The sequence below is a fragment of the Elephantulus edwardii genome, unplaced genomic scaffold (assembly GCF_000299155.1).
Source record: "Elephantulus edwardii isolate Elephantulus edwardi_28Jun2011 unplaced genomic scaffold, EleEdw1.0 scaffold00001, whole genome shotgun sequence".
In the NCBI taxonomy this organism is placed as follows: Eukaryota; Metazoa; Chordata; class Mammalia; order Macroscelidea; family Macroscelididae; genus Elephantulus; species Elephantulus edwardii.
In genome coordinates, this window is record NW_006399751.1 from 5,934,775 (window position 1) to 5,949,992 (window position 15,218).

General features: G+C 40.9%; 1 protein-coding gene across 1 annotated transcript in view; it reads right to left on the minus strand.

Annotated features, from left to right (window-relative positions):
• DUS2 (dihydrouridine synthase 2) overlaps window positions 1–10,264 on the minus strand; it is a 29,482-nt gene extending 19,218 nt beyond the window's left edge. Inside the window, exons 1-5 of the mRNA XM_006878887.1 lie at window positions 10,133–10,264; window positions 7,864–7,909; window positions 3,811–3,902; window positions 2,869–2,912; window positions 1,711–1,771 (exon numbers count right to left, since the gene is read on the minus strand). Coding sequence (XP_006878949.1) covers window positions 1,711–1,771; window positions 2,869–2,912; window positions 3,811–3,902; window positions 7,864–7,909; window positions 10,133–10,258 — 369 coding nt within the window. The 5' untranslated portion in view covers window positions 10,259–10,264. The remainder of the gene's footprint in view (window positions 1–1,710; window positions 1,772–2,868; window positions 2,913–3,810; window positions 3,903–7,863; window positions 7,910–10,132) is intronic.
• Window positions 10,265–15,218: the final 4,954 nt, after the last annotated feature.

Here is a 15,218-nt window from a genome sequence, read left to right on the forward strand (position 1 = left end):
CCCCCCGCCAGTGAACCTGAGGGCAACACCCTCAAGGCCCTTCTGTTTGTAACTCACAAGTTTGTTCTCTCTGGGTTTGCTCCCTTTCCTATGGGTAACCTTGAGTTTTGCTCCATAATTGACCCTGAACCCAGTGCCAGTGACAGAAGGGAAATACAGCTGACAGTTGGGGAAGCAGAGGCAGATGGAGCCTCTGGGTTCGGCCGGCCATCCCCACTGGACCCACCTGGGAGGACACTTTGCGGTCCAGAGGGGAGCAAATGACAGGAGGATGTCTTCTGACAGAGCAAGAAGGCAAGCAGCTGTAACCCAAGACCACCAGTAGGGTGATAAAGCGTCCTCCCTTCTCCCCTTTATATCTACGCCCCTGTTCAGCATGAAGAAGCCAGAGAGTCAGCATCCAATTCCCAAATCAATGGGACAGTTGGTTTGATTGCTATTGGAGAATGCCTGTCATTCCTCTGTGGCATCTGGTCCCCACTGGACCCTCGTCGTTTCCTTCACCTGCTCCCCCCACCGACCAAGCTGTGCAGCTCTGCGGCTGCATCCTGGCTCATCCTCGCCCTTCTGCCCCCAGCCCTCACCTCCTTGTACCCCCAATATGTTTTTCCCAATAAAAAAAAATATTAAAAAAAAATACAAATAATGATGACAGAGGAGTTACTAACTTCACCAACTTCCACTGATACAATACAATGATCTCATTTACCATGGTCCATGTACCAATTTTTCCAGTTGGTCTAATAATGTCCTTTTGATTATTCTGCCCACCTAGGACAGGATCTAGTCCAAAGAATAAACCAGTTTGTCTTGGAGGAAGTGCACTAGGGCACTCCTTAGAGGCAAGGATGGTGAAACTTCATCTCGCACATGTTAGGCATGATAAGACATCATACTGGGAAAGGTAGAAGATCAAAGAGAGAAGTATCTTCAACAAGATGGATTGATACAGTGACTGTAACAATAGGCTCAGGCACAGCCGAGGTTATGAGGTGGGGCAGGGGTCAGATCCGATGCTCACAGGGTCACTATGAGCTGTCGGCTTGGCAGCACCTATCAACACCACCGTAGAGAAATTCATTTGTTGTTGATGTTGCTATGTGCCATCGAGTCGCCTGCGACTCATAGCGACACTATGTACAACAGCCCTAAACACTGCTCTATCCTGTGCCAATCGCACTGCCTCTGACAGACCCATCCCGATTATCCCAGTCACTGAATCAATCCACCTCATAGAGGGTCTTCCCCTCTTGCGTGATCCCTCCACCATCCCAAGCATGATGTCTCTCTCCAAGGACCTGTCTCGCCTTACAACACGTCCAAAGTATGTCAGACGAAGCCTCAGAATCCTTGCCTCCAAGGAACATCCTGGTTTAACCCTCTCTAGGATTAATATGTTTGTTTTCTTGGCAGTCCATGGTACATTCAATACTCTTCTCCAGCACCACAGCTCAAACGCATCAATTCTTTTTCTATCCTTCCGAGTCATTGTCCAACTCTCTGATGCATAACAAGTGATTGCAAAGACCCTGGCCTGTATCAGATGCACCTTAGTCTCCAGAGTGACACCACTGCTCTTCAGTACCCTGGAGAGGTCCCTAACAGCAGACTTTCCCACTGTAATACATCTTTTAATTTCCTGGCTACTGGTGCCAAGAGTGTTGACTGTGGAGCCAAGCAGATTAAAGACTAAAGACTAAATTCATTTACCTTGGTGGAATATTCTTTTGGACAGCCCATGTTAACATCAATACCAGCTACATCATTCTCTCTAGAAAAAACAAGAAGAGAAAAGGCAATGAATATTCAGCTGCAGGGGAGAAGACAAGCGTCAAAGGCATGGAGTAGCTGTTCCTGTGTGTCACGCCCTCATCATGTCCCTGACCCGAGGAGGCATACCAACCCCAACGACAAAGGCTGAAGAGAAATCTCAATGTACAACGCCTCCTTTGAGCAGAGGTCAAGAGAACAGATCAGCAGTCCTGTCATGTGCTATAAAAAGGACTGGCCGAGGGGGACTTTGCTATTTCAGAATTGTATCCGGTAACTTGACTACTTCGATCTTACCACCAGGGTCCTGAAATCATTTGTTAGTTTAGAAAGGTGATATCCACACAAGGGCCTTTTCCCAGAGCATTGCTTCTGGATAGTTCCAGGACTATCTGTTCACTGAGCTGCACGGCCGGCTTACACCAAACAATTCTGAGATGCATAAGCACTCTTGCCTCATCCTGGCCATGTGTCTGGTGAATGCTCTTTGATCAGCAGCAATTACTGCCTGAGTTCTTCCTAATCCTTCGTGGACTTAACAATAGCTGGCACTTACTGCAAAGACATTTATTTGTGTTATCTCTTTCTGGATTCTCCATGTTGTGCTCATGCACTCTCTACCAGTTAATTGGTTTCATTTTATTCACAAGGAAACCAAGTTTTCAGCAAGTTTAAGTAACTTGCCCATAGTCACAGTTAATAAGTCACAAAATCAGAATTCCAGCTAAGTCTATCTAACTCCAAAGCCCATTTCTTTAACCACTCTTCTTTAATTTAGAAAGCAGTAAGTCTTACCAAAACTTCATGAGCTTTAAACCCTCAGGACACACAGTTGTGAGTCCCTGGAAAGGGAGCCTTAGGAACAAACACTGAAAGTCACCCCACACAGATGTTCTCTGGGATTCGGACACAAGGGGGACATGGGTCCCAGACCAGGCCTCAAACGCCACAGAGAAAGAAGCCAGACACTCTAGCCCTGGAACAGAAGTCATGGGCTAACAGGTGGCAGAAGGGTGGGTCAGCTCCAAGGTCCTCAGTGACATCAGGCCTCACAGCCTGCAGGAGAGGCAAAGGCAGTCCCAAAGAGGAAGAACTTACACCAGCCTGGCCACAGCAAGGGCTCGTTCTGCATCTGAAGTCCCCTAGGAACACAAGAGGCTGCATCAACCACTGTCCTGACATAGGAGACACAGACACACACAGAGACACACACACACACACCCCAGCAAAGAGAACTGGCCTTGTGTTCTCTTCAGCAGCCAGCACACTGGACTAGCTCACCAGCCCAGGAAAAGTGAATCCTGAGGGCCTAGAAAGTGACGTCAGCGGTGTGATCACTTACTCATCTCTCCCACTGATTCATTAGGAAAATTTTCAAAATACAGAAAAGTTCAAAGAAGTTTACCGTTTAAAATACTAGAGTTAATGTTTTGTTGTATTTGTCTTATTATATTTCTGTTCACTCTTTTACATCTTTTAAAAACTTAAGCATCAGGGAACTCGGTGGCCTAGTGGCAAGAAGCTTTGCTGCAAACCTGAAGCCACACAATGTGAGGCCACCAGGTGCTCCACAGGAGAAGGACGAGCAGTCTCCTCCTGCGTGATTAACTGCCTCTGAAAACCCGTGGGAGGGTCAGCTATCACTTGGTTCCGACTCGAAAGTGCACAACAGTAACAGCACAGATGGAATTAAAGACTTAAGCATCATGAAGGAACTATTTCTGAAAAAGCATCAAGTGATGTCCTAAAGACAACGTCAGGGAAAGAAGGGAGGGAAGAGGGCTTTAGGTCATCACAACCCTAACACACAGCATGACTATTTCTGGAAGGAAATTTAATTTCTTTCTAAAGGAAAAAGAGACAGACTACATTTAAAAAAAAAACCCAAAACCATGATCTGAATGATAATCAATGTAAGAAATGACAAACAGAAATGAATAAATTGTGTCATGTAGGCAATGTCTACAATTAAGTACATTTCATTTGAGACAGGAGGGAGGTAACAGATAACTGCTGACTTCCAGGAGTGAGACCTCTTACCAGCTGGAAGACAACCCTGTTCTGTTCTCTCGCGCAGGTGCGGAAGACCACTCGGTCATCAGGGGCGACAAAGTCCACTGTACTGAGCACCTCTATGAGAAAACACAAACATAAGGCCACTCATAAAAAGCACCTTCAACCTAGGCTAATTCCTGGAAGAAAACACAGTTCAATTATCACCTTGAACGGAAAAATGCAGATTCTGCAAGTATATCACCTTTTGTATAGAGGAAGCTGATGATGGTCTGCTTTCTTACCTTATGGCTACATGACTGTTTGCTTTACATTTATTTGTAAAACTGCATATTTTGGTCTGTGCACTTAGTACTTAGGAATGCTTAGTATGCTTGGTAATTATGCAAATGTTGAAAAAGTATACAAACATCAAACTTTGTCTTGTGTCTCAGATTCTGCCCAAATTTTCCAAGATGTCACTCAAAGTTCAGCAAAGGTTTGTTGTTGTTGTTGTTGTTGTGTGCTGTTTCAGCCAAAGTGCCATTTCTTAATTATTCTGTATGTACCAGATACCATGAGTGGACTAGATGACCTCATCTGCTATTCATAATGAAGGTCTCTGATAGGTACTACCATTGTTAGCTTTCAGAATGAGTATTATGAGATGTGAACGGGATAGATAAGGAGTATTTCCACCCTAAAGCCTGAGATATTTGGTCTTTTTCCTTTTATCTATTTTCCGATTTGAGGGAGGGCTTTAGAACAAATTAATTTGTCATTCAACCACTCATACACATTTTTTTAACATCATTAATTTCAACACCCACAATGTAATTACACTTTTCCCACTTCTTCCCTGTCATTCTGACATCCATTCATCCTTATGTGCCTCTCTGAATCTCCTCAAAGGCTGTTTTGAGAACTAAATCAGACCTTTAATGCACATAAGAATTTACATAAATGAAAGTTATAATTATTACCCCAACACTGAATAAATTAGAGAATTTAAAAAGAGAAGGCAATGGTAATAGATGTGATCCTATGACAGCAGATAGGACTCATGATTGGCCGGTAGGAGTCTGGGAGAAGAACTATAAAAAAAAACAGGATGCATTTTATGTATGTGGGAGGAGGATGGACAGTCTCCTCCCGTGCAATTATCTGTCTCTGAAAACCTGCTGGAAGGTCAGCGATGGGTCGGTTCTGGCTCAATGGCACACAACAACAACAACAACAACAACAACAATTTTACATGTAAGAGCATAATGATGGAAACCTCCTCTAAAGCATATGTGAAATAAATTATAGCTCAGACATTTATACTGACAGAGGAAATTGTCCTAGTCAAAAAGAAGTGGCAAAACAACATGTATAAAGAGATAGTAGCAATAGCTGCACAGTATGGTGACTGTAATTAATGTCATTAAATTGTACACATAATAATGGCTGACAAGAAGCTGCACTGCAATCCCAAAGGTATGCGGTTCGAATCCACCAGATGCTGTGCTGGAAAAGAATGGGCAATCTCCTCCTGTACCAGTCAGATCTGGTTTGATGGTACATACAAAAAATAATTAAAAAAAACAAACCCAACAATGGCTGAAAAGACAAATGTTTTATTATATATAAAATGCCACTTGGGAGACACAATATATACAAGCATGTTATATTTTCATGTGCATGTCAGCACATATGTAGAAAAAAAAATTTCAAGGACTGGTGAGACTTCAGTCCTCAGTCACCTTTCAGTGCAGTGAGTTCACCCCCATGACTCCACTTTCAGCCAAACAACAACCTATAAGGTGAACAATAATAACATGAGGGAGACCAAACTTCTTACTACTATCAACTACATGTGATCAAACAGTCAGTATTTGTCCAAAGATAAAACTCGGAAGGAAGTAAAGGATAGGAAAGAGGGTCAAATGGAAATGGTATCATACACAACTAGCCAGTCACAGAGTAAATGCTTAATCAGAGTTTATTGGAGGAACTAATAAACTTTATCATCTTCTGGGGAAAAAAAAAAAGGAAATGGTAAACACATGGAGAAAGTGGGAGGAGTGCTGTTACATTGTAAGGATCCTTAAAATTAAAAAATCCTTACAATAAAAAGATCAAAGTTGTGCAACAATGAATGAATGGAAATCCAAAGTCTCTGTAAACTTTCATTAAAGTAAAAAAAAAAAAAATCAAAGTCATTACATTGCAATCCTGAAAGCACATGGTTCGAATCCAAGGAGAGCAATCTCCTCCTGTGCCAGTCGGATCCTATTTGAAGGTACATAACAACAACAACAACAAACCATTTTGGGGGGGAGGAGAAGAAAAAAATTAAAATCATGAAACAAAATTACTTATAATTTGTTAAATGGAAAATTAATTTGCAAACTTTCACTAAAATCACAACAGAAAGTTAAAAAAAAGCTCAACATATTTACATAGTCTGTCTTTGTGACATGACTCATGAGGTGTGGGAATAGATTTTTGTTTATAGGTTACAGAGAATCAGAACAGGGACTTCTGGTAGCTTAGTGGTAAGAAGCTGAGCTACAATCCCAAAGGCACATGGTTTGAATCCATCAGCTGCTCCGAGTGGAAGGAGGGGTAGTCTGTTCCTATATGATTTACTGAAAACCTGCTAGAGGGTCAGCTATGAGTCGGCTCTCACTAAAGGGCACACACCACCAGTGACAATAAGGTTACATACATGTATAATACTGAAGTTTTCTGTAATACAAGAAGAAAAGATGAATCTAAGGAAACAAAAGACAAAATTGAAAACTGAACATTAACTAGAAAGTTGCCAATGTAAAAAATTACTTGATTTTGAAGGGAACGTGATAATGTCATTATGGTTATGCTTTTTAACACAAGACCTTCTCTTTTACAGATGCAACTCTTTGCTGTCAAGTCCACATTATCCACATTAACGGACAGCGACGCTGCAGTGCACAACAGCACTAACTGCCTCAGCGGTTCCCAAGGCTCCCATCCTGACAGGAGGTGACCGCCACACCTTTTCCTGCAGATCTGCTGGTGGGTTCAAAAAACTAGCCTTTCAGTGAGCAGCTAAGCGCTTAACCACTGATTTACAGGATTCCTTTATAGCAATATGGACTGTACAATTATGGATGAAGTGATATTATGACTATTTTGATTCATAATAATCCAGTTGATTCAAAATAATCCAGTGTGGGATGAGTCTGGTTTTAGGTGAAACAATCAGACTATGTGTTAATCATGTCAAATTTGGGAGATGGGCCCATGGGAGGGCATATATTCTTTTTCTTTATATTTGGATTTTTCTAATTATAAAAGACGAAGAAGCTCTGGTAGTCTGTAGAGATGCCTCTCTGGTAGTTCAAATCCATCAACAGCTCTGAGCACTAAAGATATGCAATCTCCTCTGGTGGGAATTACAGCCTGAGAAACGCAACAGAGGGTCAGCTATAAGCTGGTTCTGATTCAACTGCAATAAATATATATTAACATTTCACAAGTAAACACATATTTCAAAACCTCAAAGTATACAATGCTAGTCAAAGCAAGATCAACCTCATCAATAAAGTATTTTAAAAAACCACAATTCATCACAACCACTTCCATTTGCAGAGCTTAATGTGTGCAAAATACTCATAGGTAATTTTTCTTTTTTGAATCTTACTCCAATCTATGATTTAAATAAAGCAGCAATTGGGGTTTTCATTTTGCATCCATCTAAGGGAAATTGAGGAAAAGAGATGAGATGTGCCCAAAGTCACATAACTAGGAACAAGCTGAGCCAGGGCCAGTGTCAAAGCCAAAGACATCCTTGTCCGTCCAAGGTTACAAAGCTCTACTATGAAATGTGGCAAAGGCTCCACCAGCAAGACAATGGAAGGGAGGCATTCTTAGACTATTTCACACATGGCTTTTGGTCCCAGGCTCTACAGAGCAATGACTGCTCTCAAGAGAGCCTTTGGCCCACAGAACCACACATGCAATGAGGCAGGAAGAGCCCTGGCAGGATGCCGTCACTCCCAAGCAAGGGCAGTGGTGGGACTGCTTGGACATAGCCAGCCGCAAACACAATCCCAAGGCCAGAGCTGCACTCACCATTGACAACCCTCCTGCACTGAAGCATCTTGAGGTCGATCAGCTCCTGGGGAGGAATCAGAGGGCACTAATCAGGCCTGGGCACATGGGAAGAATCTACACTGAACATCTGATGACAAATGAGACTGTCACCTTACTACAACCCTCAGGTTTAATGTATGTCCTGGGTGGCGATGGATCTACTCTTTCTAAGCTACATCCAGACCACTGTGTATCTCCTGTCCTCTGGGCCAGACTAAAGAAATAACCATGACCAGGAAGTTTGGACATATAGTAGTCATCCAGACCCCAAGAATCAGTGTGGTATGGCAAAAGATGGACAGGACCTAGCACAGACCACCTGGAGTCAGTGATTTTCTCTGCAGAGACAGCTGAGAAAACAGGTGGACATTTAAAAGCTTACAGCTTGCCATCCAAGGCACGGCAATTGGTCTCTATTCACCTGAAGCAAGAGAGGAAGACGGAGAATCAAGAGGAGGAAGATATGAAGGATGTGGTTTGCTGCCACCATGGACAACTGCATTCAGCTATTATTACTGAACATTTTGATCAAAGATTTCATTTAAGAATCCTGATCAAAATTAGAAAAATGCAGAACAGAATTTCAAATTCAGATGGTCCCTAGACTTTCTGGACCCATGGAGAATGGATGAATACTTGAAACTGTTGCCCTGAGATAATCTTTAAAATGTAAACCAAAGATACTCCCTTAAGTAAACTTAAAATGGAATAAATAATAAAAGATATCTGACTTAAGCATTTTGCTATTTTAAGATTTATCTTTATGGGATCAAATTTACAACAGTAACTAGAATAATTAGATAAGAGCCTTAGGGGACAGTACAAGGAAAGAAACTCTTTTGAAGAGTATAATGAGAATGATTGTACCATTTGCAAATAAATGTAATCAATGTCACTGAATTGTGTAAGTAGAAACTATTGGGTTCCACCAACCACTGGAGGAGTCTAACTGTAGAAGTCATGAATAAAGCCTTTTTTGGTTAACACGTTACAGATTATGCTACCAGCAAAACCAATCTGACTGTCATCAAGTAGATTCTGACTCATAACAATAACAATCCTCTACCAGGTTTCTGAGACTGTAAATGTTTACAGGAGAAGACTGTCTATTTTTCTCCCAAGGCGCAGGTGGTAGATTTGAACCACTAACATTGTAAGCAATAGACCACCAGAGATTATTAAGGTACAGGTGGTATTTAAAGCTCTAGAAATGAAGCCCAGGTTAATACCCAAGATACACAATTGTTTATACCAATAGCCTTGAATATGAGCAATTTGACATCATGCTGGGAAAAGTGAAGAGTCAGAAAAAGAAGGACCCTCTACAAAAAGGATTGACACAATGATTACGGGGCTCTGATGGTACAATGGTTAATGTACCAAAAAGGTCCGTGGTTCAAACCCAACAACTTGAGAATACTGCTATGAATCTAAGATCCCTGTATTAAAAACCCTCTATAACTAGGAGGCAAACATATTTATAATACCAGTTACAATGAGAAGAAATAACAGAGAAATGGTAACAGCAGAACCAGGAGACCAACACAAAATGGCACAGTGGGCTCTGTCTATGGAATAAAGTGGGTACAGTGGATGTGCCAGCCAACAGAGGAAGGGAGCTGAGTGTCTGAGTGCATTCAGGCAGGAGGCTTTACCCAACACTTATCAGAGGAGTCAGACTGTGGTGACACTCAACTGAGCACGGAAGAGAACAGGCCAAAGGCTAATGGACCTGGAGAAGCCTTGCATCACCAAGGTGAACTGAGAGAGATGAAAAAGGGAGACTGTTCCCTACATGCTTCTTGATCCTCATATCTTGAGTTGAAACATTATTTCTCTAATAAGCTCCTTAACTGTGAGTATGATCTATGAGTTCTGTGTGGTCACTGCAACAAATTATCAAACTCAACAGAAAAGCAGAGGTTGACATTATAAAGATGGATGGTGTCAGAATTGGTAGTAGGTTAGAGGTAAGAGGTATGTTTCACCTCCACCATTAGAACAATCAGCTTTGCCTGATGCTGATTCTCCTTTCCTGAAGTTAGAGAACAGACGCGTATGTATGCCCACTATGCCATTTTTACAGCAGGATGTAGAAAACTCATGCATGTTTTCCTACTTTTGCCTTCCGTCAGTACCTGTGAAGTGAGTTCTGGCGTATCCTCCCCCAACTCCTAATCACATCAGCACACAAAGAAGGAGGCTGCTGTTGTGGACAAGCAGTCCAGGGAGATCAGGAGTCCCTTACCTCGCAGTAAACAATGTCCGCTCCATAATCCAGGGCGAGCAGCCTCATGGGAAGTGTCCCTACCCGAACCATGGGGGCTAAGATGAGTTTGTTGCTGTAGCACAGTGAGACGCTGTTCACAATCATTGACTCTCTGTTCTGGCCTGATGAAGAGGAAAACAAGAATCAGAAATCCAAATGGAGACAATTTCGTTCTTCCATTAACCCAGGATGGTTTCCTTCTTTTCACCATACTTGATCTTACTTTAGTACCTATTCCGTGTCAACCACTATTCTAGCCTTTTAAGATACATTAAACAACACCACAGAGGAAAATCTCTCCTCTGGTAGACTTTCATTTCAGTGATACAACACAAACAAAAATCAACCAATAAATTATACAGTATAGAAAGATGGTAGTACAGAAGTACAAGTACAAAGGATTAAAAAAATGCTGCACGTGGATTGCAATTTTATACAGCAACATAAAAGTGAGCTCTATTGAGAAGACGGTATTCAAGCAAAGATGTGAAGGAGCTTGAGGAGTAAGCCAATATGGGACCTGGCAAGAGTGCCCAGGAGAGGAAATTGTCAGTGCAAAGGTGCTGAGGTAGGAGCTTGCCTGGTAATACTAGGGAAAAAGCAGGGAGGTCACTGTGGCTTAAGCAGAGAGAAGGGAAGAGAAAGTGATACAAGTCAGATGCACAGATAATGTCACCAGCAGATGACAGCAGAGGTCACATTATGTATGGTCTTGTAGGGTATTTCTAAGGACTCTGTTTACTTAAGAGTGAAATAGGAATCGGTAACAAGACTTAAAAGGAGACCTCGTTAAGTGCTAGACAGCTAACTGAAATGCTGACAGTTCAAATACAGCAACAGCTCTCCTTGATAAAGAGCTGGCAACCTGCTCTCATGAAGACTGAAGCCAAGAAAACCGTACTTTGTTGCATGGGTCACTTTAAGCTGTAATCAACTCAATGGCACAACATCAATACGTGTTAAGTAATGGGTGTAAGCATGATCTGTTTTTAATTGATCATTTTGTTGTATTAAGAGCAAACTAAGGAGCAAGGGTTAAATGCTAGGAGAATAGTCAGAAGGCTCTGAAGTAATCAACATGCGAGTTGATGGTAGCTCAGACCTGGTAGCAGGTTGTAGAAGTTGTTATATTAAAGAAATTCATTGAAAGTAGAGGCAATAGGAATAAAAAGATTTTTTTTAAATCACATGTTCCAGTGAGAACTACTATTATTACTGTATTCTAACAAAACACGATTCCCTTTCAACAGTCACAAGGCTGGCAATGCCTGTTCTGCTCACAGGTGCTGATATTATATCCCACTTTCTTTTCATTTCTCACCTTAATGTAGGCTGGCATCCAATCTCTCTACCCCTCTACCAAAACTTTGTGGGTTAAACTCATTGGTTACCTGGAAATTCCCACTCTTTTCTCATTAACTCCCACAACACCTTTGCCCGTAGGTCAAAGAATTAATGGCTAACCTCCCACCCCACCCCACCCCCCCCCAAAAAAAAGGTTGTGGTCGGTGTTTAAGGAGTAAGATGTGGCTGCTGGGTCCCGTAAATGACTTGCAGTCTTGGAATTTCTTTGAGTAGTTCTACTCTGTCCTGCCAGGTGGTGGAGTCAGAAGTGAATAGTTGGCATGGGCTTAACTGGCATAAACTGCCTACCCTCTAACGTGCCTAATATTTCAAGCTGTTGCTGCCAATTTGACAGTTTTTAAAAGAGCATAATGCTCACGGTAGCCCATTTCATTATTAAGATAAGCTACTGTTCAGTTAAAGGATGACTTCAAAGATATTCCTGGTTTAAGCATTTCAAGGCAATAGTTTCAAGGATTTATTCATCCTCCAGTTCTAGAAAGTCTGCAGTCAAAGGGAATTGGAAATCCTATTCTGCATTTCCCTTTTTCTAGTTGGAATTCTTTGACCAAAATGCTCAATAATAGTAGCCAGAACCGTCTTGTTCATATGGTCTCATGGGAGCAATCTTCAGAGAGGCAATGACTTACTCATTCTGTATCTTCCACCTGATCCTCTTTCTTTCTCAGTTGTTTCAAGAATAGACAAATTGTGCTTTGAATGGCTGCCTGCAAGCTTCTAATATCACAAGTAATATGCAAATAAACGGGAGGTGGAATAGAAGCACTAAACATGTTTTCGCAATTAACTAGGATGTCCATAAAATCATGACCCTAAACCTCCAAACCAGGAAAGTAAATCCCATAGAATACCCAGTTGTACATAAACAGCTTCAATAGGTACTCTTTTTCTCTTCCTGAAATCATTGTAAATGTATCTTTCTCACAACTTTGGTTAATTCCATTTTCTTACAGGTGTACAACTTCTTGACAATTACAATAACTCCACACTTAATTAATGCATTTTCACCATCACTATTAACCTCTTTTTTTATTTTCTCACTCAATTCTGGTAACTATTAATAAACTTTGCTCTCTGCACATTTGCCTTTTCTTGTGTTCTAAGCTAAGTGAAGTCATACAATATCTGTCCTTTTGTGACTGTCTTAGCATAGGGTCTTAGAGTGCCATCCATACTGTATCATGTAGTAGACTTCATTTCTCCTACTGGTTGAGTAGGACTCATTATATGCTTGCACTATATTTTGTTTATCCGTTTATTTGTGGATTCCCCAGAATAGCCATAACTGGGCTGCAACTGAGATCAGAGTTCAGACAGGACTGAGCACCCTCTGCAAACAGACAATGCCGCCAAGCCCCTCAGAGGAGATATTGGATGCCCTCTGCAAACAGAGAATTCCACCCAGCCTCCCACCGGAGGGGATGTCGTGTCTGAACCTTGGTCTTAGTTTAAAGATCAAGCTTACCCATTGTTCATTGGCAACATTTAAGTATAACGAATATATAATCCCCAGAGATTTTTTTTAGGATTGCCTTAAACTAAATAAAAACCATAAAGAGACTGAAAAAGGGGTTTTCACAGTGCTAAACTGTGAGAGGACCACAGCTGCCTCAGCCTTCCCTCCTTTTCAGAATTCATTTCCTTGTGTCCCTGCGTCTGGTTTGCAACATTTATCTATTAATGGTCATTTAGATTATTTCTACATTTTAGCTATTGTAAATTGTGCTGTAATAAGCACTCACATACAAGTGTTTCGGTTTATATTTGGGGTGGAGTTGCTGATAAGGTAGTTTTATTTGCAGCTTTCTGAGGAACTGCCACACTGATTTCCACAGCAGTTGAACAACTTGTATTCCTTTATCTTGTAAAGGATAAGGCTTCCAAATTCCCCACATCCTTACAACATGTTATTTTGTTTTACAAAATAAAAATTTAGAGTTAAAATGAAAATCAAACATAAATATTAAAAGAATTTTTTTCCCACACCAGATGTGTGACAGAAAGTTGAAATAACACATTTGTTAAGAGAAAGAAGAGACGTTGTAGTGAAGATTCTGGACTCTGAAATTAAACAAGCGTACAGGCTTGCATGTGAATCCTACACTGTCCCCTGGGCAGGTCAATCCAGCCACGCTTCAGTTTTCCCCTCTGGGATATGAGTTTCCAACAGAACACAGGTGAGAGGGGATTCTGCAAAGAATAAATAAGATGATGTACATACAGTATTTGTAACAACTTAGTAAAGGTTTAACTGTTCTCATTATCAGGGTTTTCAACCTTCCACATGCTCTCAAGACTACTCCTGAGCTAAAAAAACATCTCTTATTAGCTCTTTTAGTATCAAAGTAATTTACAAAATTCTTGGTGGGAGAAAAAGAGAAATGACCAAACTCTTGACTACAAGGAGCTTCTTGTTTTCACTGTCCTCATCTCTCAGTGGAACTATTATGAATCAGCCACACCTTAATCTTTAACAAATGATTATCTTTGCTCTTTAAAAAAGTTCTTGACAGACGATTTTCCCAATATAATACATCTTCCAATTTCTTGCATGCTGCTACCAGAGGTGTTGATTCTGGATCTAAGTAAAATGAAATTGTTGCCAACTTCAATCATTTCATGATATGGGACCATGGCCTATGGCTCCAGTGGCAAGGATTTTTGTTTTCTTGATGTTATAGTCTTTAGTCTTTTTTCAGTATGTGCTTTAGTTCCTCTTCATGTTCTGCAGGCAAAGTTGTGTCATCTCTATAGTTCAAGCTTTTGAAGAGTCTTCCTTCAATCCTCATACTACTTTCTTTTTCATACATTCTAGCTTCTCAAATTATGTGTTCATGTTATAGTTATAGAGAAAGGAAACAATTCTGAAACCCATACCACACACCTTTCAGGACTTAAACCATTCAGTGTTCCCTTGTTCAATTCAGACAACAGCTTCTTGATTTTGTATAGGTTTTGCATAAACACAATTAAGTGTTCTGGGATTCCTATTTTTCTAAATGTTATGGTCACTCAATGTTAAGATCACTATAGGTTGGAATGGGCTAAATGGCAGTAAAGAGACTACAACAGATGTACCATATAATAACTGTGTGTCAATAATAACTTAGAGGTAACTCAATGTCTACTGTGGTCAGGAGGAAAGAGCTATTTCTGATACCCTAGGAAGCAAGGCATGAAGTGAGAAGATGAAAATAGGGGCCATGAGCAGGAACAGACTCAGACATCCTAAATTACAGGCTCAGACTTCTTAAATTACAGCCTCTAAGTCTAAAATTGTGTAAATTCTAAAATTTTGATGTAACTTTATTGTAATGACATAATTATCACAAGAAAGCAACAGTTAAAAGATAACCCTGACCTGAAATACTTAGACAAAACCCAATCACAAATATATAGTTTTGTATTATCCTTTTCTAAGAATCCTTCCAATTTATCTGTGTTGGCTTGGTACAAAGTAATTGTTTTCTATCTGAAAGACAGTGGCATATGGAAATGAATGAAACCTGTTCCATCAGACAGGCAAATAGTCATTCAGCAAGCAAGCACAGAGAATGAGCTTTTAAAAATCACAAAATCTTGGACTCTCTTTCAAGTCAACTCAGTCATACCACCCACCAGTGGTCACCGGCCTATACATGAACTTATCAATAATAAGAAATTCAGGACCCTCAAGACAACTCTGGCAATTTAACTTGCT